The 27,916-nt window shown below is 51.4% G+C and overlaps 2 protein-coding genes and 1 long non-coding RNA gene across 9 annotated transcripts; 2 read left to right on the forward strand and 1 right to left on the reverse strand.

Annotated features, from left to right (window-relative positions):
• The first annotated feature begins 1,490 nt into the window (after nt 1–1,490).
• LOC142819481 (uncharacterized) lies at nt 1,491–9,834 on the forward strand. The gene is made up of 2 exons (XM_075907043.1): nt 1,491–6,996; nt 7,523–9,834. Exons 1-2 carry the CDS (start codon nt 4,959–4,961, stop codon nt 7,552–7,554), a joined length of 2,070 nt encoding a protein of 689 aa, XP_075763158.1. The 5' UTR covers nt 1,491–4,958; the 3' UTR covers nt 7,555–9,834.
• Nucleotides 9,834–27,869, forward strand: SSR2 (signal sequence receptor subunit 2). 3 transcript variants are annotated; one of them, XM_075907044.1, is made up of 6 exons: nt 9,834–9,920; nt 24,218–24,372; nt 25,510–25,608; nt 26,317–26,425; nt 26,611–26,688; nt 27,090–27,869. In XM_075907044.1, the coding sequence occupies exons 1-6, from the start codon at nt 9,849–9,851 to the stop codon at nt 27,198–27,200; spliced, it is 624 nt and encodes a 207-aa protein (XP_075763159.1). In that variant the 5' UTR covers nt 9,834–9,848; the 3' UTR covers nt 27,201–27,869. The 3 variants fall into 3 exon arrangements, with proteins under 3 accessions (XP_075763159.1, XP_075763160.1, XP_075763161.1); XM_075907045.1 differs by lacking the exon at nt 9,834–9,920 and adding an exon at nt 17,566–17,616; XM_075907046.1 differs by lacking the exon at nt 9,834–9,920 and adding an exon at nt 20,847–20,996.
• Nucleotides 10,112–15,879, reverse strand: LOC142819482 (uncharacterized). 5 transcript variants are annotated; one of them, XR_012897404.1, is made up of 3 exons: nt 15,724–15,879; nt 10,891–11,094; nt 10,112–10,482 (listed from the first exon to the last, which is right to left on the reverse strand). It is a non-coding gene; the product is annotated as an uncharacterized LOC142819482 (long non-coding RNA). The 5 variants fall into 5 exon arrangements; XR_012897403.1 differs by having other exon boundaries at nt 10,891–11,166; nt 15,724–15,877; XR_012897401.1 differs by lacking the exon at nt 15,724–15,879 and adding an exon at nt 15,485–15,624 and having other exon boundaries at nt 10,891–11,166.
• Nucleotides 27,870–27,916: the final 47 nt, after the last annotated feature.

Consider the following 27,916-nt stretch of genomic DNA (forward strand, 5'->3'; position numbering starts at 1 on the left):
CATCTGGTATGGGCCACTGTTGGCTGATAGGATACTGAACTAGACGGATCTTTGGTCTGATCCAGTATGGCCATTCTTACGTTCTTATGTTCTTTGAAATGTAGCAACATCCAGGTGGGTTCTTGCTACATCTCAAAGCAGAAGCACCGTTATAGGTGGAAGTTCCATTGACTATTCAATTAGTTGATTAATCTAATTTTAACATCCCTATCCCCTATCCAGACTCCCTGCTCCCGACCTGCCTAAGGTCCTGGGAGGGAATTTGAGTGGAAAAGGGGTGCAGGCTCTGGAAGGAGTTAGGTGCTGGAGGGGTGAAGGGTCGGGCTTTGGGAGGGAGTGTGAAAAAATCACGTCACTGGGGGAGAAGGGAGATTGTAAATAGCAAGCCACAAGCTCCTGGACAGTAGGCAGCACATGAAGTTAATAATTTGACTGTACCAATTGCAATTGCTACTCCTAGATGGACCAGGAATCCTAACAAATTAGTGCATGTTAACAGTATGGGTACAATAGAACATGAGACCTAGAAACAGCACTATCCCCAGTGTGAAGAGGGCAGCACAAGGAGATGAAATAAACACAGCCTGCTATAAATGAATCTGCAAGTATTTGGCCGAATGAACACGACTGCAAGGGAGGGAGGTTGGGCCCAGCTAAGAAGCAGTGAAGGAAGTGATGCATCTCATGGACACAGCATGCATTCTGGGATGCAACAGGGTCTCCATGGAAACGCCATTGCTAGGGGCACCTGGATGGGTTTTGTCTGAACCTCTCCTCTGTGACTCAGATTGGGACCCTTGCCCTATGACCAAGCATGAAGAGAAAGGGATAGAGGCTGTGACAGATGGCACCCAATGGGAATGCTTTGCACCTGTACTTCCCGTATCCATTAACACTGTTAATTCGGTGCAAAGGAAAATAGAGCAACTGGTGCCTATTGCCCAGCTAATAGTTGAATGTAGCAAGGGGGCGTGACCTCTCTGAGATTGATGGAGAGGAATTCCCGCCCACCCTTCAGAAGTAGAGGGGCGGGACAGGTGTTACCATGGTGTGGGGAGTCACTGGGCCTGCAGATGTGTGTCAGCCATCAGGTAGAACAGGAAGTTTATTCGGGTATGTCTACACTACCCTCCTAGTTCGAACTAGGAGGGTAATGTATGCATACCGCACTTGCTAACGAAGCCCGGGATTTGAATTTCCCGGGCTTCATTAGCATAAGCGGGGAGCCGCCATTTTTAAATCCCCGCTGCTTCGAACCCCGTGTAGCGCGGCTACACGGGGCTCGAACTAGGTAGTTCGGACTAGGGTGCCTATTCCGAACTACCGGTACACCTCATTTCACGAGGAGTAACGGTAGTTCGGAATAGGACCCTAGTCCGAACTACCTAGTTCGAGCCCCGTGTAGCCGCGCTACACGGGGTTCGAAGCAGCGGGGATTCAAAAATGGCGGCTCCCCGCTTATGCTAATGAAGCCCGGGAAATTCAAATCCCAGGCTTCATTAGCAAGTGCGGTATGCATACATTACCCCGCTAGTTCGAACTAGCGGGGTAGTGTAGACATACCCTTAGGCTGTGTCTACACTGGGGAGGTTTGGCGGAAAAAGTGCTGTCGACATGCAAAAATTGCCAAAATCAGTTTTTCTGCCTCCCACTGTTGACATTTCATAGCCACATTGCTAGCACCCCTGCCAACAGATAGAGCAAAGCCACGTGGGTCAGCAGTAAGTGCTGTGGCAAGGCAGAGCTGATCCCTATGCTTCTTGGGATTCCCTCATCGCTCTGTGAGCTCTCCGTGCTGATCTTGGCCCCTCCACCTCCTCCACAGTGTTGGGGGGCATGTAACCCCTTGCCGTCGTCCCCCATGTGTCCCCTATGAAGACCCCCCCATCCACAGGGGAAGTTCAGAGTGGCAGTTGGACCCAGAGTTTCACAGGTATTTATATCCCTAACTCCACTGATATCCAGAGGAGGGTCTGGGCTGGGTCAGGCTGTGTGCCTGTGTGATGACTGCACTGTGAGTCTGTCTGGTCTCTTTCCTCGACGCTGTCTGTGGCTCCTGGTTCTACAGTGGCAGGAACGGAATCAGCCACCAGGGGGCCGCCAGGTTTTCCCTCTGCCTTCCCCCACACCCCGCTGAGAGAGAGTTTGAAAAGACCTTAGCGCTGGGCTATGGGGGACCCCTGCACATCACTCTGGCAGCCCAAGCCCCATGGGCCTGAGCCGGCCAGCCATGGGTGTCTAACTGCAGTGTAGACAAACCCAGTGTGTGAGACTTGAGGCCAGGTTATAAGAACTAAGCTCCCATTAGGGCACTGGCAGAGGTGGCCACTTTTTAAAGTGATCTCAGTAAAGGGAGTGACAGCGTCTCAGTGCTGATCCACACGGCTGCGTGGGTTGTGTTAGGAGTACCACAATCACAACCACAGCCACGTATTCCACGGAGCACACTCTGCAACATGAATTCTCACCCCCCAGATGCAGCCCTTGACTAAACGATTTTTCCCTAGGACTTTCCCCTTACACCTAGAACAGCCATTGGTTGTGATGGGAGAGAACAGCTTGGTAAAGGGTTTTGTGCAGAAGGGTAGTTCAGGAAGAGATGGAAGGCTGGTTCCCATAATGGTCAGAGTAAAGGTTAATTCACGCCGGGTAACCACCTGCTCATAGGAAAAAACAGAAATGTATGCCCTGTGTTAAGCCCATTTTACATAAAGCCCTAACTGGAGTCATGACCAGGCACCTCCATAATGCCTTATATCCCTCATATGGTGAATAACCCTTGGTCATTCCTTTATTACCCACCTGTGTCCATGGCAACAATGATGTAAATGCAACAGTGTGACCTCACAATGCTGTGATGAGAACACTGGCTCAGTTGGCCCTCAGTGTCAGTTGCCTTGACTTCGACAGGAGAGGCTGCATATTGTGCTGCCTACAGTCGGTTTCAGATTGAAGCTCCAATCCATTATTGGAAAAACGTAAGTGGATTTTTTCCTGAACTGCTGCTCCACTCAGCTGTCCTGCCTCAGATGATTTTTGGCCCTGATCCTCAAAGCTATTTAACTGAAACTCCCACTGAAATTCATAGGAGTGAGGAGTCTAAATACCTTTGAGAATCTGGGCCTTTGTTACATGTGATGTCTCTTGTTCTGGCATGAAAAATGCCCTGCCTGCAGAATTTGGGAGGGAATCCAGCTGTCTGATCTAGCAGCTACTTCTGCCTCCTCTCTCACATACTCAGTTCTTTAGTTTGTTGTAAAAATGGTGTCAGACAGGGAAATACTCCAGAGTTAATAAGGCTGCATGTTAAGGTTACATTTGTAAACCCGGCAGGGATTTCCAGAGGTCACTGATACCTAGAAACACCGCCCCAAAGTCTTCTCTACTGAGCCTCCTCTCGGACATTGTTCTAGGATCTCGCTCCGTGTCCTGGTTCCTGAAGCAGGAAATGAAAGGAAATGGGTTGTGTGCCAGGCCTCCTTCATCCCAGGGTGTAAACAAGCCCCTCCTGTCCCTTCTGCCCCTGGTGGAATCTGTCCCACAGCAAAAAGCCACATTCTGCTCCTGGAGCCATTTTTTAATTTTTCCTGAAACTAAACGCATTGGAGTGGGGAACTCTCTTTAGTGCATCTCCCTGACACTGAGGCAGGCCCAAGTGGGGCGTGGTGCCCAGCTGGAGGAGAGATCCAGGCCTGCACTAGCTGTCTGCAAGCTAGTGCATTAAATAGAACCTTGGCTGTGATAGCGACGGTGGCTTGGGCTGGAAGATCTGGCCAGAAGGGCTGGGTGGGGCTGTACTTTAGGTGGCTGGCTCTCACCACTGCCTATGCTATTCCGCCTACGCTGCAAGCCAGTGTGGATATGTCTACGGGACACAGGGCTCACCCACCCAGCTCCAAGTACAGAGAGATGCTGAGCTGGGGGATTGGCAGGATTCAGGGTCCCAGGCTCAGATCCTCAGATGTATTTAGGTCCCTGTGACAGGGCGCCTGCCCTGCACTGGCCCTTTAAGACCAGGACTCAGGCCCTGAGCCAGGGCTAGAAAGAAAGAGGCCAGCCGGAGCGGTTTAGGGCCAGTGAGAGCCCAGCTGGCTACTATCTAGGGCAGCACAATTGGCTTGGGGATGCCAGCTGAACCCATTAGGGGAGTGAGAACCCAGCTGGCAGGTATATCTAGAGAAGCACAGGTTGCTTGGGGGGAAAGGCCAGTGGAGGGCTGACTGCAGAGGAAGCAGGAGCTCCTGGGAAGGAGACAGCCGAAGGAGACGGAGACTACCGGCTGAGGGGATGCCGGCCTGGAGATCGCAGCCAGCTGGGCAAGTCCAGGAGAAGGAAGCCCGGGAATCCAGGTAGGAAGTGGCCCAGGGCAGGAGCGGGAGCCGCCCCTCCTGGCCCAAGAACCTCGGTGTGTTTCGGCTGGATGGCCCCGCCGAGGGAGTGACCCGTTACCTGGTCGCTCACAGGGCTCTGGGCTGGGACCCGGTGGAGTAGGGTGGGCCTGGGTCGGTAGGCCACAGGACTAGAACGGGGAGTTGGGGGGGGGGGGAGGAGATAATGAATAAGTATTGGAGGGCCTGGGAGGCCCTACAGGCTGGGCCATGGGAAAAGGGGAGCGGGCCACGACAAAGGGGTGACCTTGGACTCCATAGTAAACCAGGCTCCAAGAGGTGGGGGCAGGGGCCGAGCCTGAAAACTTGTTTTGCCTGTGGGCTCAGGGGACACCTGAGGAGGGAGTGCCCCTATGGGGTGGGAGCCAGGAGGCCCCACCCAGCTATAGGGGCAAAGAGAGAGCGGCCCCTGTGAAGGCAACAGGGGAGGCACGGACATGTTGGGCCTGCGGGAAGCCGGGCCACATCCGGAGGCTGTGCCCCAAGCGGACCCGGGTAGCCCCGGCTAGCACGGAGGGAAGGTGGCAGCGACAAACCGCCAGGGAACAGACTCAGGACCACCGACCCAGGATGGTAAGAGAAACCAGAGGGTGGGCGGAAGGTGATTTGGACCCGGGCGAAACCAACGCGCATGGGATCCCAGACTGGGGTCCTACCCCGAAGCGTGAGGGACCGGGACAAGCAAGAGGCCAGCGAGGGGGCGACACCCACACAGAGGGTGCGTACGGACAGGTGATGGCTGCCGACCTGCGGGCGAGACCGCGAGACAAGACAAAGATTACCCTGCAGGTATGGCTAGAGGGAAGGCCAGTGACCGCCCTGGTGGATTTTGGGTGCAGCCAGACAATGGTACGATCAGAGCTGGTCCCAGAGTGGGAGGCGGCCGGGGGGTCCATCTCGATGCAATGCATCCACGGAGATGTTAGCGCCCACCCCACGGGGTGGGTCCGTCTGTCGGATGGGGTAGAAGAGGTGATCTGCAGGGTAGCGTTAGCCCCAAAGCTGGTGTATCCTGTACTACTGGGCCGGGACTGGCCGGGTTTCAGACGCATCCTTCGTGACTGGGAGAAGCAGGCGCAACCACCACCAGCAGGGACGGAGGATTGTAAAAGGGGAACATCCCAAGGCCCGGAGGAGGAACCGGACCCTGAGAAAACCCTCAGTTCGGAGGAAATAGGAGGGGAGGAGGACTTCACGAGAGACCAACGGGAAGACCCCTCCTTAACCCATGCCTGGGAACAAGGGGCAGGAGAGACTGGGGACCCCGGCACGGGGGCAGCTGTTCGACCAACACCGCAGTTCGAGGTAAGAGCCGATCGATTATATCGGATCGCACGGTCAACTGACGGGCAGACAGAGGTTAGCCAGTTGTTGGTCCCCGCACGGTATCGTAGGCAGGTATTAGACCTAGCACATGCGAATCCCTGGGCCGGACATTTGGGGCGAGAGAAGACCCTACAGCACATAACGCAGAGGTTCTTTTGGCCAGGGATTTATAAGGAGGTCAGAGACTTCTGTGAGTCCTGCCCTGAGTGCCAGAGGACGGCTCCGGGAGGAGTGCCGAAAGCCCCGCTAGTCCCTCTCCCCGTGGTAGAGGTGCCGTTCGACCGGGTGGCTTTAGATCTGGTAGGGCCCCTGGAGAGGTCCCGACGTGGGCACCAGTATATAATGGTCATAATTGACTATGCCACCCGATACCCCGAGGCTGTCCCCCTTAAGAACACGACGGCGGCAATGCTGGCGCGTGAATTAGTGCAAGTATTCTCCCGGGTGGGAATCCCCAGGGAGATACTAACTGACCAAGGGACCAATGTGACCTCCAAACTGGTGGCGGAACTTTGCCGTCTCTTAAACATTAAGACCCTGCGTACCTCAGTTTACCACCCGCAAACCGACGGACTTGTTGAACGTTTCAATAAGACATTAAATAGTATGTTGCGACGGTTTGTGGAGCTCGACCCAAAGGATTGGGACTTATTACTACCGGCACTGTTGTTTGCGGTGCGAGAGGTGCCCCAAGCCTCAACGGGATTCTCCCCATTTGAATTGCTTTACGGCCGCCAACCCCGGGGGATACTGGACTTATTGCGTGAAATCTGGGAGGAGCAGGACTCCAGGGTAACAGGTACAGTACCCTATATCTTGGACTTGCAACAGCGACTCCGGACCATAGGGGAGCTGGCTAGGGAGAACCTCCTTCAGGCCCAAAGTAAGCAAGCCCAGTATTATAACCGGGGGGCCAAGTCCAGGACATTCCAACCGGGGGACAGGGTACTCCTGCTATTACCGGCGCCAGACTCAAAATTCTTGGCCAAATGGCAAGGGCCCTTTGAGGTCCTACGGCAGGTAGGACCAGTGGATTATGAAATTAAATTGTCAGGAAAACGGAAGGACAAACAAATTTATCACGTCAATTTATTAAAGAAGTGGAACGCCCGGGAGGGTATGCTTATCGCCTTACAGCCACCAGACCCGGAACTAGGACCCTGGGGAGGCGACTTGAAGGCAGAAGGGACAGCGCACATTGGGGCAGAACTGACGGAGGAACAGCAAAAAGAGCTGAACTCCCTCCTTCGGGATTTTGACCAGGTCCTAACCACACAACCGGGTAAGACCCCCCTTATGAGTCACCATATCTTGACAACCCCAGGTAAGATGATCCGGGACCACATACGACCCCTGCCCCGGAAAATGTGGGGGCCAGTTCAGGAGGAGCTGCAGCGGATGCTGCAAATGGGGGTGATCAGGGAATCTAAGAGCGAGTGGCGTAGCCCCATTGTGTTGGTGCCTAAACCCGATGGCACAATATGATTTTGCATAGACTTTTGGAAGATCAATGCAATCTCGTGATTTGATGCATATCCTATGCCATGAGTAAACGAACTGCTGGAGCGGCTGGACAAAGCCCACTACATATCTACTCTAGACCTCACCAAAGGCTACTGGCAGATTCCCCTGACACCAGCGTCGGAGAGCAAGACCGCGTTTGCCATGCCTTTTGGCCTGTTCCAATTCAACACCATGCCTTTTGGACTGAATGGGGCGGCAGCGACGTTCCAGAGGTTAATGGACAAGGTACTGCAGGAACATCGTGAGTATGCGGCTGCATATATTGATGACATTGTCATTTTTAGTGAAACCTGGATGGAACATCTGCAGCATTTGAAGGCGGTCCTTGGGGCGCTGGCCACGGCCAAGCTCACGGCTAACCCAAGTAAGTGCCATTTTGGACAAAGAGAGGTGTCCTACTTAGGCTACCGGGTGGGACGGGGAAGGATAAAACCCCAAGTAGACAAGGTGGAAGCCCTGCGAGATTATAAAGCCCCCACCACAAAAAGGCAAGTCCGCCAGTTCCTGGGTCTAGCCGGTTATTACCGGCGATTCATACCCAATTTCGCCACGATTGCAGCGCCCTTGACAGATCTGACCCAAAATACAAGACCCCAAAGGGTCCAGTGGACCCAGCAGTGCGAAAAGGCCTTCAGAGCATTAAAACAACAACTGACGCAGACACCGGTCCTCCATCAACCCGATTTTTCAAAACCGTTTATAGTACAGACAGATGCGTCAGACAGAGGTCTAGGAGCGGTCCTCTCACAGGAGCAGGAAGGGGAGGAACACCCAATCCTGTATTTAAGCAGGAAATTACTACCGCGGGAACAACAGTATGCCACGATCGAGAAGGAGGCCCTGGCAGCTAAATGGGCAATAGAGGCACTGCGCTATTACCTGCTAGGGGGAACATTCACACTGATAACGGACCATGCGCCATTACGATGGCTGCAAACAATGAAGGAGACCAACCCTAGGATTATGAGGTGGTATTTTGGCCCTAAGTTTGAGGTCTGCCACAGACCAGGGAAAGCCCATAACAATGCAGATTTTTTCTCTAGGTCCATAGGGACTAACGAGCGGGCGGAAAGGGATGGAGTTCTGGAAAGGGGGGTGAGTGATGGGACATTGCCGCCCCACACTAACATCGACGGGGTGACCCTCTGGGGAACCCGCCGGCCAACACGCCGACATTGTGGGGCATGCTCAGAGGCAGCCAGGGCAGACCTGGCGGTGTTTGGGGCCAAGGGGAGAAACCAGGTCCCGAAGGAGGGCACAGGGGAGGCATGGCGGGGGGCCGGCCGAAGAAGGGAAGCTTGATCCGAAGGGGAAGGTGTGTGACAGGGCGCCTGCCCTGCACTGGCCCTTTAAGACCAGGACTCAGGCCCTGAGCCAGGGCTAGAAAGAAAGAGGCCAGCCGGAGCGGTTTAGGGCCAGTGAGAGCCCAGCTGGCTACTATCTAGGGCAGCACAATTGGCTTGGGGAAGCCAGCTGAACCCCTTAGGGGAGTGAGAACCCAGCTGGCAGGTATATCTAGAGCAGCACAGGTTGCTTGGGGGGGAAAGGCCAGTGGAGGGCTGACTGCAGAGGAAGCAGGAGCTCCTGGGAGGGAGACTGCTGGCCGAGGGGACGCCGGCCTGGAGATCGCAGCCAGCTGGGCAAGTCCAGGAGAAGGAAGCCCGGGAATCCAGGTAGGAAGTGGCCCAGGGGAGGAGCGGGAGCTGCCCCTCCTGGCCCGAGAACCTCGGTGTGTTTCGGCTGGATGGCCCCGCCGAGGGAGTGACCCGTTACCTGGTCACTCACAGGGCCCTGGGCTGGGACCCGGTGGAGTAGGGTGGGCCTGGGTCCCCCTACCTGGGGTGCGCCCCGCTACAACAGTTATAAACTGCTTTGTGGACTCGGCCTTGCTTAAAGGGCCAGTTATATACTGCTGTGTGCCGATGATGAGCAACCCATACAGACTGTAACTTGCCCTGAGAGGGACTATATGAGGACAGTCAAGGGGCACTGAGGCACACTGGGGGCGTCCACCCCTTACAGTCCCTAACTGCCATTGATTTCCATCGAAGTTCGGAGCCTACGTACCTTTGAAAGTCTGGACCCCAGATCATGGGCTTTTCTGTCTGTCTTGGTCACAAATCATGGGTAGCGTGAATGGTTAGCATGAGTGAATTAACAGTAAGTGAGCTGAAGAGAGGCCATGCTGAGGTCTGAGCAAAAGCCCTGAAGGATTATGGATTTGTTTACAACTTCAAGAAAAGAACAGTGTAATAAGAAGACAAGAAAAGACTGTGTGTGCTAAGGAGACAAAACGGTACAGGCGGCAACGTTCCCAGATAAGGAGTAACAAGGGAGAGACCTAGTCAAGGACATTCTATTATTTATCACTCATAGTGAGACAAGCAGAATTGGGTGGGGTAAGCAGGACACTCTAAGATTGGTGATGAGAACACCCACGGGGGGGGGGGGTGCAACCTACGGACATCACCCCACCTGGACCCAGACTGTGTGTAACCAGTGGATACCATTGGTTACTCCACATGGACTGATTTCCCCTCCCCCAAGGGGTTATATACCACACCATTTTGCACCAAGGTGGAGTCCATCAATTCGGCATATTGGGGTGACATGCACGTTGGACTTCCTCCTCAACAAATTAATCAACATTACCTGGAGTTTGGCCAGCACCAGAGGATGAGTGTATGTGCGTGTGAGTGTTTAATTGGATTAAGAATTAGGCTGCTAAATTGGGTTAAGGATTAGATTTAGATTGTTAATTATTTCATTTAAATATTGCTTTTAATGTTTGTGATGCCTTTTATTGTCTTTATTGCCATTTTAATTGCTTAGTACTAAATATACATGTTGGAAATAAGCCAGGACACTCTGGATGCAGGTGAAAACAAGCGGAGGATTTATTACACCAGCTGATGGAGTGACACGCAGGGGTTACCCTGGTGATTACTGGTTAATTAACACAATACAATAGATTATATAGTCAGCAGGTGGACGGAGGAAAAATGATTTGATAGGTCTAGCAGCAAGACGACATGAGCACAAGCCAATAGAACTACTAAAGATTACATAGTATCTCCACCTATTGCAAAGTAACTTAATTAATACATATAGGTGGTTATTGTTTAAATGCCAAAACATGTCAGCAAAACAGTAATAACAGTTAGTCTGCATTTATGATGATGTTTCTTATAGCAGGCGGGTATGGCCTTGAGTTGGTGCAGCACTGGGTTCTCAGGCTTATTATCTAGGAGTGAAGCAAGAAGCAAGACAGTTAAGCAAATTTATGAATGTTATCTTAAGCAAAATGTGTTAGGTTACTAACTGGAGTTTAGTTTGAGTGTTTTAGAATGTGGTTGCTATGGTGCCCAGGGTCGTTCCACTGTCTGCAGCTCTTATCTTGACTGTGGTGTTTCCAGGCCTTAATTCTCAAATGGAGTTATGCTGTTTAGAGGCCTATTAGCACATTTAGGGCTGTCTCAGTTTACCCTACAATATATATACATATAGTTCTTTTAAAATTGCTTACAATAAAACTTGTTAAAGGTATATTTGGGCTACTGGGGAGATCTTTTGTTCTGTGAACGCTGAACGGAATACGTATTGTGATACGGCCTGATCAACCGGATCACAGCGCCCTCTTGTGACATCTCACCTGATTAGCCAATAGGACAACACACACGTTCTCACTAGCTTTAGACTGGAAGTTGTTCCACCAACAATCAGATCTGGCCATCCTTCCTGCGTTATTGCAGAATAGATGTGCACAGTTGGCCGGGGTGGGGGAGGACGCGTCTGGTGATGGTGCATCCCTGTGGCCAGACAGCCCGCCTCCATCACATCCATCTTATTTGCCTCCCTGAAGCATACAGGACAGAGAAGGAGCAATAAAATCAGCATAGTCTATGCTGGCTCATCTGATCCTGAGAAGCTGAAACATAGATATGAGGAGAGATCAGGATATGCGAGACTGCCACCGGCTGGCACCTATGTTGATTCGAACACACACACAGTCCCTGGAAGAGGAATTTCCCACTGAGAAAAGAATCCCCAGTAATTCCAATTCAGTTATTTCTCTTACAAGTGTAAATTAAGTTCACAACTCCCTTGTAAGAACTGGTCTCACAAAAGACAGACCAGCCCCATTTGGCATGACAGATAAGAAAGAGAAATACGTGACCCCATGAGTATAAAAGATGGGCCCAGCACACACTCACTTTGAGTGTCATTCTACCCTCTACCTGCTGGTCGGATTAGGTGTTTGACCTCCCAAGGTTCTATGGGGACGCCCACCTTTCGTCTTTCCTAGGAATTGAGGGACTGGCCCTGGCCTGACATGCTGGAGTCGAGAGGCACAGAAGGGGGTAAAAATTGTACCTGGATGTGGTCCTCTGTCTTAAGTGTACACATAGAAAGAGTAAGCTGTTACTTGGTACCATTATTTCTATTTTTTTCTATCTTTATCTTCTTTGTAACCAGTTTTAAGATCCATATTTTGCTAGTAGTTAAGAAATAGAACAATAGCCATTGCAACCATATGATTTATAAGCTTCCTCAATAAACCTGTAACTGTTTAAGTTTTAACCTGACTCCTTCAGTTGCTGTAACAAAACCAAGCACAATTTAAAAGAACTTCAGCCGGTCTTAAGGGACAGATATAGGAAGCCCTGACCGTCGGCTGACAGAACTGGCGTAGTCGGCAGGATTGTGCTACTGGTTCACATACAGCAACATGAAGCCTGTCATGATAGACATGGATTTTAGTGGTATAGAGAAAAGGTTTGCCCAAGAAGGTTGGAGCAACCCAAAATGGGATAGAGAAATGTTAGAAGAGGATTGGGGAAATCCTGAGGAGTTGTGGGTGCAGTTCTGTAAGTATAGAACTGCCTGCAAGCTAAAGAATGGGACAAAGCCTGAGTCTGTGGAAAGGAGCCACTTTCCATTTTGCAAGGAAAACAGGATCAGGCCCAGACAAGCAGGCAGAAAAGGAAAACAGGATCAGGCCCAGACAAGCAGGCAGAAAAGGAAAACAGGATCAGGCCCAGACAAGCAGGCAGGTAACAGATAAGATTGAAAGCCTTGTGGTAGAACTGAGAAAAAGGCAGTAAGTACTGGAAATCTAAATCCTTAAACATACTTACAAGAGTAATATCTGAAACAAGGCCAGTTTTTATTTTAGAGATAAGAAAGTGTTTTAAGAAAAGAGAAACAGAGAATTTAAACTCTGCAGAGAATGGAGAGCAAATGCAGTTGTGCAAATGCTAAAATGGTGTAGATAGAAATTTGTGGTTTCTTTGCAGCCATTCTGAAGGAAAAATGGGCCCTTTTTCCAAAGGAATGTCTGTAAATAATCCAGGCAAATTTGACTCAAATCTGTACATTTGATTAGAGAGACTGCTAAAAGAACTCTAAAGGGAGGGGGTTCTATTGGAACTGAACTACCCCATTGAATAAAAAGGGAATGTAACTGTTGTACAGCTATGTAGAAATAGTGTAAGAAAGGTTCAGAGAGAATGTATGTGTATCTGTGTGTAGATAAATAATATGAAGTTTTCAAGGTCCAGTAATCTTGTTTGCAGGTTTAAAACAAATTGGTTTGGTTTATTTTCAGTAAGACCATTTTAGGCCAAGTTGTTTAATGAAGGTACAGGAAAACTGTAAGCATAAAGAAAGAGTTACACTCTATGTAAAGTTTAATGTGGCTAAGTAGTGTTATAAACAAAGATTGCACATTTTTCTGTAACATGCCATGTACACTGTAGAATGAGTAAAAACTGCAAACAAACTAAAATGCTGTGAAAGCTCCAGGAGCCACAACAGGTTGTGATTTCCTTTGTGATGCAAATGCCCTAGCTGGCAGCACAAAGAAGCTTTGCAGGTAATAGCTAAGTATTATCAGCAAACTAGCTGAGATCAGAAAGTTCAAATTGTAGCCCTCCAGAAAGAAAGAAAAAGGAGGTATTGGTATTGCTATTTTAGTCCCAATAGGAAAAGTTTAAATGTAAGCAGTCTTTTAAGAAGGCAGAGAGAAGACTGAGAAATTGGCATTTGTAAAAGATGTTACCCCTTTTGAACAAAATCTTGCAAAGGTTTGGGCATAGCCCTTGGTCTGATCAAGTGTTAACTGATGTCCATACAATTTCAGACCTAGAAGACAAATTGGCTAACTACTTGTGGATATGTAAACCCTCAACTTCAAAGGAGAGGGAAACAGCTGCAGCTTTTGTCTTCTGTGGAAAACCTGTAAAGAGGTGTTCTTCAAAATTGGCTGATACCTCTGCTGCAGACGTGGAGAGGTAGAAATGCATGTCCCTCAGTACCCAGACAGAGTTAGATTCCCTTAAGGATGGGTGCTGAGAGTTAAAGAAACTCTCAGATTTATTTTTTTTTCTTCCCTCAGGAATATGCTTAAGAAAAGGACCAGGAGGTATGAGGCTTAGTGAACAAGCTCACCCTCCTTACCAAATTAATAGTAGACAAACCTGTCTCATTGGGAAAAGTCATTTAGCAGGAATAAGGAAAGTAGAGCAGACATTGGAAAGTTACTAGGAATGAGAAACATTTTCTTTGAAAGGACAAAGCAAGTGATTTGAGGGAATGTGAAGATAAAAGGTGGACTCCATGGGAGTGTGGAAGGAATTAAGTGATGGTTGTAATATGTGAAGGGAAATCTTGTTTTAAAAATGACACCTTGTTTCTTTGCAGCCTCTTCCTTAAGCACTGTGCAAACCATCTATGCAAAGAAACAATCAAATGTAAACATTTTGTCTATGGACACCTTTGTTAAATCTGCAAAGGAAAATTAAGGATTCTACTGAAACTTAATTGGTTAACTGCATAAAAGAATGAGCTCTATATATTGTAACTATTTTGTGGGTTTCAAAAGAACTAGTTTTATTTTGTTTTGGATAATGTCCGCTTGCTTAAAATTGCAAATAGACAAGGCACAAATTGGTTAGTGCTTCTGTTGGGCATTCAACTTTTAAGGACATTTAACTTTCTAGAAACCAAATTATTAGTTTAGAAATTCAAGCTTTGAAACTTAACTGTTTTTTTTTTTTTTTTCAAGGCTGACTTGATAACACTTTTGGCTATTTCAAAGGAAAGTGGACAGGGAAGGCTGTTGCTGTTTCAGCAGACACATCCATTGCACCCCTGACCACAAACATAGAAGGAACAGCTCAGCTTGCAGAGCTGGCAGCAATCAATTAGCTTGTGAGGCAGGGGCCAGTACCATCTACACTAACTCCTATGCTGTATGGGCTGGAGCCACCCAGTGGATAACTAATTGGAAGAATAATAACTGGGAAATAGGAAAGCCTGTTTCGAGATTGGAATATTGGAAATGGATATACCAGCATGCAACCCTACATGCCTTAAGCATAAGTCATGTGTCCAAAAGAATAATACTCTAGCTGCACAGCTAAATAACCTAGCAGATGCAGCAGTACAAATTTTTGCTGCCCAGGTGGATTGGGAACGCCTGTACATTTGGCTACATGAAACCTTGGGACACACTGAAAGCGATGAGCTGGTGCGGCAGGCACATGCCAGGGGGTGGCCTATAACCCACAAACAAGCCAAAGATCTGGTACAAGCTTGCACCCTATGTGCTGAACTCAAGGAAACATGTAACAAAAGGGCAATGGTTTGCCAGACTAAGAGATGGAAAAGCACTATGGGCAACCTGGCAAGTAGATTATATTGGTACACTACCCACCAGTAAGCAAGGGTGGAAGTATGTTTTAACTGGAGTGGAAATTGTTTCAGGAATTGGTTTTACTTACTCAACCCCAGTGGCAACAGGGTTGTTTACAGTCATGGGACTAAACCGCTTAATAGCCCTGTCCCAACACCCCAGTTTGGGAACACAAATCCATTCACTGCACTCCTACAAGGGAAAAGGAGTCTGGACCACTGCAGATGCTGGGCTAACACCAATAACCATTACTGAGGCTTGGATTGTATCCAAGACCAGCGAACCTTATGTTTTATCACAGGAAACTGAGGCAATATCCCTGAACAGTGCTCCAGTGGGATGGATCCCTCACAATGCTGGTGTGGATCCAGGAAACCACCATGAACTTTTGTGTATATATATATATATATACCGCTTGCCGTTGTAGCGCTTGCAACTACTGTTGTTAGTTACAGACTACAGGCAGTCCCCGACTTACGTCGGATCCCTAGATACGAACGGGTGAGGCAACTCCCGCACATGCGCAGCAGCATTCCTGGGGCTCGCTCACCTGGGTCCTAGGATCCTCCTCCTCCTCGGGCCGGCTCCGACTGGGGTCCCGCAGAGCTGCCGGGCAGAGGAAAAGTGCCTCCCCATGCCCGCTGCCCCCCCCACCTCCCTGCCAGCAACAGGCTGCCCCCTCCCCTGAGCAACAGGCTGCCGAACAGACAAAAGCAGCCTCTCTGCCCCTCCTCCCCTCTATACATGCCGGGCTCCCAGAGCGCAGCAGCGTCCCCGGGGCTCACTCACCTGGGTCCTAGAATCCACCTCCTCCTCCTCTTCGGTCCGCTCCAACTGGCCTCTGCCTGCAGCAGCTGGCCACATGGACAGGGATCCCGCAGAGCTGCCAGGCAGAGGAAAAGTGCCTCCCCACGCCCGCTGCCCCCCCCCCCCCCGCCGCCTCGCATCCCGCACGCCTCCCCCCTCCCTCCTGCCAGCAACAGGCTGCCCCCTCCCCTGAGCAACAGGCTGCCGAACAGCAGACAAAAGCAGCCTCTCCGCCCCTCCTCCCCCTATACATGCTGGGCTCCCTGGGCAAACAAAGACTCCACCAAAACAAACAAAGTGCTGGCCTCATTGTGTTAGCAAAAAAAGGACCCTCCTCCTAGAACCCTGGGTGGTGTGTGGAAATAAAGCTATTAGCTCAAAGCATGGTGCAGAGCTGTTTGGTATTTGATGAGTTACTCCTTTAGTCCTGAGTTTGTCACAGGGACAGAAATAGATGTGAAATCTTCTGAACAGGGGAACAGACAGCAAAACAAACATTAGAGGGGAGTTAACCTTTCCCTATGCTATCCAAAACTAAAAAAAATGTTTGGCTAGAGTTTCCCCTACAATATGTACCAGTTCTGACTTACATACAAATTCAACTTAAGAACAAACCTACAGTCCCTATCTTGTACGTAACCCGGGGACTGCCTGTATTGAAATGAGACATGGCACTCCAACTCGCCATGGTCTTCTTCCTCATCCCAACTGCTACTGCTGTACCAGAATACCTTACTTGACTCCTCCACTGGACTGGGAATCGAGTTTGTCCCTCTCAGCCCAAATGACTGGTGAAACAAGAGTGACATCTTCAGATGGGGACCGGTATGGTTCGATGACAGCAACTACCGCAGTCCTCAAAATAACTTTGGGGGGAGGCAAGGGAAGTGGCAATGAACGGTATGGGATAAGACATGCTGTAACTAAGACTGTAAATAACTCAGGGCTAACTTGGTTAGCCCAACAGCTAAAACTTTCCTTAACTCCTTTCCTACACTCTATTATGACCACTGTTTTAATTGTTTTGATTGTTGTACTCCTTTTCTGCATAACCCTATGTATTGTGCAATGCCTAGTTAATGTAGCTATCTCTTGTGTGCACATTCGATACACAGCACTAGGAAAGGTCCCTAGTCAATTCCTAGATCCTGAACCCTCTAATCAGGCCATTGGGTACTTTTAAATTCCTCCAAGGTGGGCAAGAGGTACTGGCAAGCCACCATCTTGCATTCCTGGGACGTGGTGTGTCGTATCAGGGGGTGGAATGTGGCCAGACAGCCCGTCTCCATCACATCCATCTTCTTTGCCTCCCTGAAGCATACAGAACAGAGAAGGAGCAATAAAATCAGCATAGTCTATGCTGGCTCATCTGATCCTGAGAAGCTGAAACATAGATATGAGGAGAGATCAGGATATGCGAGACTGCCACCGGCTGGCACCTATGTTGATTCGAACACACACACAGTCCCTGGAAGAGGAATTTCCCACTGAGAAAAGAATCCCCAGTAATTCCAATTTAGTTATCTCTCTTACAAGTGTAAATTAAGTTCACAACTCCCTTGTAAGAACTGGTCTCACAAAAGACAGACCAGCCCCATTTGGCATGACAGATAAGAAAGAGAAATACGTGACCCTATGAGTATAAAAGATGGGCCCAGCACACACTCAGTTTGAGTGTCATTCTACCCTCTACCTGCTGGTCGGGTTAGGTGTTTGACCTCCCGAGGTTCTATGGGGACGCCCACCTCGTATTTTCGTCTTTCCTAGGAATTGAGGGACCGGCCCTGGCCTGACACGCTGGAGTCGAGAGGCACAGAAGGGGGTAAAAATTGTACCTGGATGTGGTCCTCTGTCTTAAGTGTACACATAGAAAGAGTAAGCTGTTACTTGGTCCCTCTTGGGAGGAGAGGAGTCTTTTGGTAGGAGCCAACATGGGCCAGAAAACACTTCAGATGTAACTCACCATTGTTCCTAGTCAGAGTGGGCCCATCCTGAGGTGTATGAAGAGAATCTGCCAGAAAGCCATGAAGGGCAAGATGAGAAGTCCTCAAATTTTCATCACAGGTAAAAGGAAAGGTCCCATTCTGAGGAAGCGCTAGTGGGTGGGAACGGGGTGGCCCATGCATATAGGCCGTCGCCTAGGGCGCTGTAGAAACCAATTCATATTTAGCTAGAAGCCATTCTGTATAACAAAAGCCATTTCAGTTTCTTGTGTCTGCACGTATACTAGAGGGAGTGAACTGGCCTTCACCGAGGTGGGGAGAGGCCAGAAGGATGCGCTGTTGGAATGTGTTAATGAACTATTTTGAGCTGAAGCTCGAATTCCCTCTAAACCTGTTTCTTTCTCTGCTGATGATAATTCCTCTTTGAAGTTCGCTTTGATTTCTTGCCCTGACATCAGACTTGTTTGGTTAAGGGTATAAAACACTAGGATTGCCAGCCCTGCTCCCTTCCCAGCCTGCCCCCCCCCCCCCCATGAAGTGTCTGGTATTTTTTTTAAGACTACCTGGTAACCCTACGTGTGGGGCTGAGGGAGGCCCAGCCGACAGGCCTGAGAGCTCCTTTGTTGCATTTAAAGCTCAATAATCGCCACGGTTTTGTGCTGGCTGAGAGTCGCTCTGGGCTGGAGAACAGGGTGGTACTATTCCCTCTGGCGTGAAGGCTCTGGGGGACCAGAGGGAGTAGACCCTCCTGAAGCGGCTCAAGGCAGAGGCAGACAGCTGAGAGGTGCCATTCCAGAGGCGGAGGGGTGGACCCCCAGGTGAGAGGGGACTCCCTGAGAACGGGCTGAAGCCCTGGAGTGGGGATTCCGCCCAGGGACCGCATGGGCCTAGTATGGGCATGACCTGTAAGCCGTGACGACATGGTAGCAGAGGATGGTTTGGGGGTGCACCCGGTAGCCCACTGACAGCGGGCACAGGCACTTTGCAGTGAGTGGCTGCCAGTGACAAACGAGGGTATTGAAGGAACCAGCAGGGAAATGGCCTATGCCCAGCTCCATCAGAGTGATCTGTGTGGGGGAACAGTGCTGAGCATGGGGAGGCTCACTAAGGAGCAGCTGATGGCTCATCTTGTGCAGAATGATGGGTCAGAGCTACAGGCAGGTGGGGTTCGCAGGATGCCCAGAGAGCCAGGGAGCAGCCCAGAGTCTTATCAGAGCCTACGCCCCAGTCAGCACAGTGGAGCCCCAACCTGGGTTCTCCCCGGGGGAGTTGCAGAGGCTGGAGCTGGAGCTGAAAGTGAAGCAGCGAAGCTGGAGGAGCAGAGGCTGGTGGAGAGAGAGAGCAAGAGGACCCTGTCCAACAGCGGAAGCACGAGCTGGCGGAGAGATGGGCCAAGAGGGCCTACCCAGGGGTAAGTGGGAAAGGGCCCCGAGATGGCAGAGCTGGGGGAAGCTGGACTCCACGCTGCAACCCCAGTTTAGGGAGGGGGATGACATGCGTGCCTTCCTCACACCCTATAAAAGGGGTTATAATCTGCACCAGATTAACTTGGCAGACAGGCTCCACTGTCTGACCCCCCTGCTCCAGCCCAAAGCCATACCAACATTCGGCCACGTGGACGGGGTTGAGACCAGGGAGTATGAGCTGCTCAAAAGGCCTGGTTGCAGAGGTCTGAGCTAACCCCTGAGGCCAACCAGACTTGGTTCCAGGGTGTACACAAGTCCCCAGGTGCCACGTACAAGGGGGCTGCCCACCTGCTGGGGGAATATACCCACAAGAGGGGAAAGGGTGCTGGGACCACCACTACAGCGGACGTGTATAACCTGGTGTGGCTGGAGCAGCTGAAGGACATAGGCCCTCCAGACCTAATGGTGTGGCTGGCCGATCAGAAGTCCAAAGACCTGATCAGTGCGAGGTCACTGGCAGATGAGTTTGTGGCCAGCAGCTTAGGGGCAGGTGGGAGATCCACATCAGGGTCTCAGAAGGGGAGTCACCTGGAGACCCCTCAAAGGTGGGACTTCAGGAAGCCCAGCTCAGGGGGCCCCCAGAATGCCATGGCAGGGCAGGAGCGGCTGTACTTTATCCATCGGGTGAATGTGGGACAGGCCCTTCAACAACCAATACATCATCCCTATTGAGGTGGGAGGGAGTAGTGTCCAGGGGCTCTGAGACACGGCCATAGAGGTGACACCGGCATGACCTGAGGTGCTGGGCCCAGATCAGCTGGTGCCCAATGCATGCCTGACCCTGCGGTTAGTGTTCAGACACCCTGTCAAGGTGCCTGTAGCGAGGATACACCTAAAGCGGAGGTGCTAATGGGTAATAATCTGGAGGACTGGCCTTTGGAGTGCCCTACTCCTCACCCAGAGTCACAGCCAGTTGCGGGATCCCCTCTGGAAGGGGGAGTGGAGCACTGAGGGTGGCGCTAGACATGGATAGGCCAGAGCCTCTCTCCCAAGGTGGGGAAACTGAGTCCTAACCCGCCAAGGCCATCCATACCCACCAGCCTGGCAGCAGAATTGCAGATGGAGCTGCACAGGTATCCCTCCTTGAAGAATCCCTGGAGAAGACTGCAGGGAGGGGTTCCTGTGGGAGAAGGGAGCCCTGTGCCAGGAATGGACTGGCCCAGAGCGAACTGAATCCAGGGAAGTGAAGAGGCAGCTGGTGGTTCCCCAGAGGTGCCGCCGGCTGCTGTACTTGGCCCACGAGATCCCCTTTCGGGGCATCAAGGAGTCCATCGCACCGAGCAGAGGCTGCTGCAGAACTTTTACTGGCCGGGGGCCTTTGACGCTGTTCACCCGCACTGCGGGACCTGTGACTCCTGCAGGGGAGGCAGAAGGCCCAGGATAAGCATAAAGCAGCTTTGAGGCCCCTGCCCATCATACAGGAGCTTTTCCAGAAGGAGCGATGGATCTAGTGGGGCTCCTCCCAGGGGAAAACAGGGAAAGCAGCTGTGAAACGCAGGGGACGCAGTGCAGCCAGAGGGCAGCAGGGGGCAGCCACAGGCAGGGACAGGAAATAAATTTGAGACAGAGGAAACGCCAGGGGGCGCCGCAAACACCCGTTGCTTCTGCGCAGGCGCTTTAGTCTCCACACACACACACACTCTCTTTCTCTCTCCCCCCCTCCCCCCCCGCCCCGGCGTGGGCGAGGCGCAGGGAGTGGACTATAGTTCCCAGCGTGCCTCGGGGCGTAGACGGGTTTCCGGGCACTCAGCGCAGGGAGCGGACTACAGTTCCCAGCGTGCCCCGGGGCGGGTTTCCGGTCCCTGAGCGCTGACTCTTGCTTCCGCGGGGTGCTGCGGCCGGAGAGGTGAGCGGGTTTCTCGGGCCGGGGTGGTGCCTGGGAGTTATTCCGGAGGTCGGGGGGGTGGCGGGAAGGTGGGGGTTGGGGGGCCGAGGAGGGAGGGAGATTTGGGGGATCCTGAGGACGGATGGGAGAACCGGGGGGGGGAGGGGGAGATGGGGGCTGTGCGACCCAAGGGGGGAGGCTGGGGGAGCGGTGGCGGGAAGGGGGGGCTCGGGGGAGGGAGACCTGGGGGGCCTGGAGGAGGGATGGGAAGGGGGGAGGGGAGAGTTTGTGGGGACCCGGACGGTGGTTGAGGGGACTGCGGGGGGGGCTGGGGGCCCGGGGGAGGGGGCTGGGGGAGCCCAGGGGGCTGGTGGCGGAGGGGGGGGGTTGGGGGCCCGGGGGAGGGGGCTGGGGGAGCCCAGGGGGCTGGTGGCGGAGGGGGGGGGCTGGGGGCCCGGGGGAGGGGGCTGGGGGAGCCCAGGGGGCTGGTGGCGGAGGGGGGGGTTGGGGGCCCGGGGGAGGGGGCTGGGGGAGCCCAGGGGGCTGGTGGCGGAGGGGGGGGGCTGGGGGCCCGGGGGAGGGGGCTGGGGGAGCCCAGGGGGCTGGTGGCGGAGGGGGGGGTTGGGGGCCCGGGGGAGGGGGCTGGGGGAGCCCAGGGGGCTGGTGGCGGGGGGGGGGGGTTGGGGAGGCTATGGGGCAGGAGGCGGCGGGGAGGACTCTGACACGTCAGCAGTCCGTGGTGGGGAAGGAAATCCAGGTCTCTTGTCTTGCTGCCGGGTCCGGCTCCAGCAGCTCAGGCGCGGGGACACGTGGCTCTGGGTTGCAGCCAGGCCCTGGTGCTGCGGGGTGGAAGGAAGGGGCTGCAGGTGCCTTATAGGCTGGGGGCAGACAGAAGGGATACCGGGCAGAAGGAAGCAGTGAGCCGAGGTGGTCGGGAAAAGGCAGTGACTGCACAAGAGCTGAAGTTAGCAGCTCCTTTTTCATGCTCTCCTGTAAGTTACATCGCTGGTTCTCCAGCCTTTTCCAGCTGTTGCCTATAAACGGATCCCTTCCTGGACCCTACTGCCTCACTACTTCATGATCAATATTTCACAAGCTGTGGGGAAGCACATTGTGGTCTTAGGCCGCTGTTCAGGAATCACTGTGTTAGGTAATGATAGAAACGTAGCCATGTTAGTCTGGTGTAGCTGAAACAAAATACAGGACTATGTAGCACTTTAAAGACTAACAAGATGGTTTATTAGATGATGAGCTTTCGTGGGCCAGACCCACTTCCTCAGATCAAATAGTCAATTTGATCTGAGGAAGTGGATCTGGCCCACGAAAGCTCATCATCTAATAAACCATCTTGTTAGTCTTTAAAGTGCTACATAGTCCTGTATTTTGTGTTAGGTAACTGACTAAGTTCCTGTTTTGGCCAGGGAAGAGCATGGTGCTCTCACCTAGAGGTCTCAGAACATTCAGGCTGAGAGATTTCCTGAGGGTTATTTGGGCATGTGTTGATATCTGCTGTAATTTCACGATAGATCGGCAAGATAGGGATAAGAGCGTAGTGGAGTGAGAGGTAAATTGGACTTGTCACTTTTTTTAGCCTGGGAAGAAGGGGTTTGTACTATGTTTACTTGAAGGACTGAAGCAAAGGAAGGATCCGGAGCCAAACAGTATTTGGATAGGAGCGGACTGACATTTGAGTATTTATGTGAGAGAGTAAAGATAGTATGTGAACTCTTTACATGGGCCCTCAAGTTAATTTTGTCTTACGGAAGATATTATGTTTTACTGCTAACAGCTGATATTAAATAGATGAGTTCAAAAAACAAACCTTCAAGCCATTTATCTTCTCCTCCTCTGAATAAAGGCTAGTCATTTGCATGGTCACTTTTAGTCAATTGCACTTCTCATGGTTGTTGAAGTATATGTTTCCACCAGTCGTAAAAGGAGAAAGGACAAAAATGGGTTTTTTGGCCTTAGATGTTTGAAGAAGCTTTATAAAATGACTATTCTACATAAGAATGGCCATACTGGGTCAGACCAAAGGTCCATCTAGCCCAGTATCCTGTCTTCTGAGAGTGGCCGATGCAGGTGCACCAGAGGAAATGAACAGAATAGAGAATCATCAAGTGATCCATTTTCTGTCAACCATTCCCAGCTTCTGACAAACAGAGGCTCTGGACACCATCTCTGCCCATCCTGGCAAATAGCTACTGATGGACCTCTCCTGCCTTTATCTGGCCCTAATGCATTTAATGATGGTAAATAATCTAGCATTGTTTGAAGGGTGTAGAAGCCATGTTAATCCCAGGCTATCAGGGAGACAAGATGGCTGAGGTAATATCTTTTACTGCACCAGCTTTTGTTGGTGAGAGAGGCAAGCTTTGAAGCAGATATGTGTAGTCAATTAAGCGATTAACCAGTAAGCCTGAATTTATTGGTTAATCATATCAACTACATGCAACCCCTCTCACCTTGCTGCCTCTGGGGAGGTGGGAGCTGATATGCATGGGGGAGCCTGCCTGTGGGAGGTAGTAAGGGGAGGGGGGCAAGTGGGAGCCAGTGCTGGGGGGGAAGCTGTCTTAAAAGCTGGCCCATGGAGCCATCTACCTCCCTGTGCATATCGGTTCCCAAGCAACTACCTGCCCCCCTCACTGCTGCCTCCGTGGAAAGCAGTGGGGGAGGTATAGAAGGGAGCCTGAACTCCCAGGGAACTGGCTTAAAAGCTGGCTCCCCTAAGTGCTGGCTCCCACCTTCTCCCCCACATGTTAACGGGTAACCTCTAGAATTTCTAGCGGTTACATAACACAAATAAATTATAGTTAACATCCTTCCTTTGGGGATACTTCAGAAGAACTCTGTCCTTTGAAAGCTTGTCTTTTTCACCAACAGGTGTTGGTCCAGTAAAAGATATAATCTGTCTCTTCAATAAATATACCACCCACTTGCAGAGCAGCCCAAAAAAAAGAAACCCAGGATCAAGTCACTGCTTTGCAGCTCTTACGAATATTGTCCAAATATTCCAGGTGCAATTGCACTGGTATTATATTAAGCGGGACTGTTCCCTCCTTCCTTCATGGTATGATGCCTTCACGTCCAATGTCCTAAACCACATGGATGTCTGGGCTTCTTAACACATTGCCTGCGTGTATCTATTCTGCTGCCCGTTACTGCCTCTTCCAAAGGGCCACCACTTGCAATTTTTCCTCTTTGGAAACTCGGGCATTAACAGTGAACGTTTCCCCTTCCAGATGAACCTGTTCGCTCTTGCTGTGTGTGCCCTGCTGTCTGTTGCTCATGGTGAGGAGGGGGCCAGGCTGCTTGCCTCTAAATCTCTGCTCAACAGATATGCAGTGGAGGGCAAGGACCTGACTTTGCAGTACAACATCTACAATGTTGGATCCAGGTAAGGCTTGTTTGTGTGTATGTGGTACCCAGAGCTGTCCTGGTTTGGGACAGCTGCCCTTGGTGCACTGGGGGGCCTGGCGCCACAGCAAGGGCTGGGCCAGCCATCACACTCAGCAGCAGAGCCATGGGAAATGGAACAACACAGCAGCCTGCTCCATTCTGCCCGCTCCTAGCCAGGTTGCTCTGCTTCACTGCGATGGTGGGAATTGGAGATCCCTGAGCAGTGCAGCTGGGAGCTGAGCCTCTGGCAAGTGGAGCAGGCTGGGGCCAGTTGCTCTGCTTCCTGTTGGCACCATGTCATGTCACTGGCTGGGGAGTGGGTTTGGGGGAAGGGATGCAAGGGACGCGGAGCAGGGGTGGGAAGAGGCAGGTTGGGGTGGTGTACAGCAGGGCAGGGCCTGATAATTGACACCTATCCGGTGTCTATCCCTGAGAAAGGCAGGGGCCAGTATTAGTGTGTCTCCTCTCTTATGCTTCCCAAATTCCCTCTGGAGGGAGGGGCACTCGGGGGACAGCGGGGAATGGAGGGGAAGAGTCTCTTTGCATTCATAGATAAGACCAGAAAGGTCCACTGTGGTCACCTGAGGTTTTCTGTTAGTGCTGTTAAAAGGACTGTCTGTTCTCACTGGCATCCGTGAGTCCATAGGAGTGTTGACTTCCTTAGGACTAAGATCGCACTGTCTGAGATGCCCATCAGGCCCACTCAGCGTGGGGTGTGTTCCGAGGCTTCAAGGGTAACGAGACCAAAGTGTGCAGGGTTTTGGGGTTGGAAGGGAGAAATATGATCCTGGAGGCTCTGAAAGGGTCTCAGTGGATTCCTGTATATGGGAAGCAAATCCACGCTCATTGTCGTGCCATTGTAGAGTCCTTGGCTTCGTGCTGTCAGTCTCCCCTTAGCCCCGAAGGTCATGGGAAGTCATTTCTCTTGGACGCTGTCTTCCTTCTCCTGCATTCATCTTGGTGCCTTTTTGACACCAGATCAGTCCTGGCGCTTTCCTCTGTTTGTGAAACAGCCTATAGCATCATACGGTTAGCAGGGACCAAGGATCATGTCGTGTAGGACTCCAGCTAACGCCAATCCCCGCCCCACCCTCCTCCTGGCTCTGTTCCTAACCCCTCTCTCTGCTGTGTTTAGTGCGGCTTTGGATGTGGAGCTGTCGGATGATTCTTTCCCCCCAGAAGATTTTGGCATTGTCTCTGGAATGCTCAACGTCAAGTGGGACAGGATCGCTCCGTATCTTTTCGGGGTTTGAAATGGTCTCCCCTCCTGCCCTGTTCTAGATCATTGGGCTCCCCCTTGTTCCCTCTGATTCCTGAGGATGCTTAGATGCTTCTAGCTCCAGACGTCGTCCCTGAAGTACACACGCACCTGGCTTGTGACGAAGGCTATGAGGACAAACCCCAATAAAATGCCCTGGGATCTCCAGTGTGTCTGCAGACAAGATCCAGTTCTCAGGTCAAAGAACACACAGCCCCCTTGTACTGAATAACCATTCACCTGTCAGGGCAGGAGGAGTGGATGAGTTACCCCTGTAAGGCTACTTCTAGACTACAGGGTCCCGCAAAACCTGTGCTGTGTCCGAGGAACGCGTTTGCTCTTCCATGAGAAAAAAGCAGAAGAGCAAATGCACTCTTTTGGGGAGCCCTGTATACCTCGTTTCATGAGGCATAAGGGCTCTGCTGAAAGAGGAGGCTTTCCCTATCTAGACGGAAAAGCCTCTTCCGGGGGAGGGGCGGGGGAGTGGAAAAAGCTATGGAAAATATGGAGCGCGTTTTGCGTAGCTTTTTCTGCAAAAACGTTGCAGTCAAGACCTAGCCTAAGAGTCTGAATTGATAGTTGCCTGGGTTAAGATTTCAGACCTGCTGGTTAGACTCACTGTGTTCTGCATCCTCCTCTCCTGGGACAAAATGCGATTTGTTTCCTTAACCATCTGCTATTCAGAGCCAGCAACGTATCTCACACAGTGGTCCTGAGGCCCCTCAAAGCTGGCTACTTCAACTTCACCTCGGCTACCATTACCTACCTGGCACAGGAGGGAGGGCAGGTTGTGGTGAGTGGTTAATACCTTTCTAGTAGTACAGGATCGTGTACAGGGTCCTAACAGTGGAGATACAGAGCGTGTGCTCCCAGACACAACCATAGAAGGATGGTAGATGGTCTCCCTCTCTCTTCTCATTGGGTGCTCACCATGGAGCGGCAGTGGGCAAATGCTGTCTCTTTTCCACCCCATTTCAGGTTGGCTTCACCAGTGCCCCTGGACAGGGTGGAATCCTGGCTCAGAGAGAGTTTGACAGGAGGTTTTCCCCTCATTTTGTAAGTACCATTAAGCCAATAATCCCTTTTCTCATAGTGACGGTGCTGTTCGATCAGCGTTGACCTTTTTTTGGGTGCTGGTTCCTGGTGTGAAAGCAGAAGCCAAAACACTAAATTAAAAAAATACCTGGGAAATTCTCAAGCTGGCGTCTAAGCTTTTTGGGACAATTTCTGTGAAATCTTGCAAGAAAAGTGAAATGTATCATGGTCTGTGGTCACGCTGCTAGGAATGATGATAGAGATGCAGCCGTGTTAGTCTGTTTTTTTGCTAGGAATGAGTCTGTGTTAGAGGGATCGAACCAAAACACTTGGGCAGGAGGGCTCGGGTCTGAGGAACTGGGGGTTCACCAATGCATGACCCATCTTGACTCTTCTTCTAATTGGTTTTCCCCTTCTGCTAGCTCGACTGGGCAGCTTTTGGCGTGATGACCCTTCCCTCCATCGGAATCCCCCTGCTGCTGTGGTACTCGAGCAAGAGAAAATACGATACCCCCAAGACCAAGAAGAACTGAGCAAAGCCAAGTGTAGCCAGCACCCCAGAACTCAGGAACCCCACTTAGAATTACAGCGTACTCAGAGAATCAGCAATCAGCCCTCCAGATCAGTGACTGGACTGGCAAGGGAGGGGTTTGTATCATTCCTGTTGCCAGGGATAGGTCGCTTTCTTGGGTTTCTTTAAACCCTTTCTTAACAGTTTGGGATCAAAGACCTCTCCGGTTCTGTTGTAATGAAGTTACAGATGCAGCTGCAGTCGCAGCATGCTAATGCCACCCAAGAAGTATGTGTGTGGGAGCTTTTCTGTAGCATTTGCAGGATCGCCACTGCCTGCTGAATGCCAGTCGCACGTGGCCAGACATCTTCATGGCACAATCCCCCCGATCTTGGGTCAACCCGTCTCCCGTGCTCCCCAGCATATTGTGCTTAGAACGGTCACAAAGGGTTCATGGAGTGAGGATATTGGAGATCTCCTTTCTAGGCACGTTGATTAACTCCATTCCCTCTCAGCCAAGCGGTGGCATATAAACCCCCATAGAAAAATGCCTGCCCCATAAGGAATGTTGGCGGCAGTGTTGTATTTCAGTGAGCAGTTGACTGGTGTTTCTGTTTTTCTGGTTACTCTGTTGAGAGATGTGTGACTGGACGTACCAAGGGTTTTATAATAAAATGAACACACACAATGAGCCTGTCTCTTCTCTTACTTGTCAGATTAGGGAGTGTCAGGGGCTGT

This window comes from Pelodiscus sinensis, chromosome 24 (genome assembly GCF_049634645.1).
Source record: "Pelodiscus sinensis isolate JC-2024 chromosome 24, ASM4963464v1, whole genome shotgun sequence".
NCBI classification, from domain to species: Eukaryota; Metazoa; Chordata; order Testudines; family Trionychidae; genus Pelodiscus; species Pelodiscus sinensis.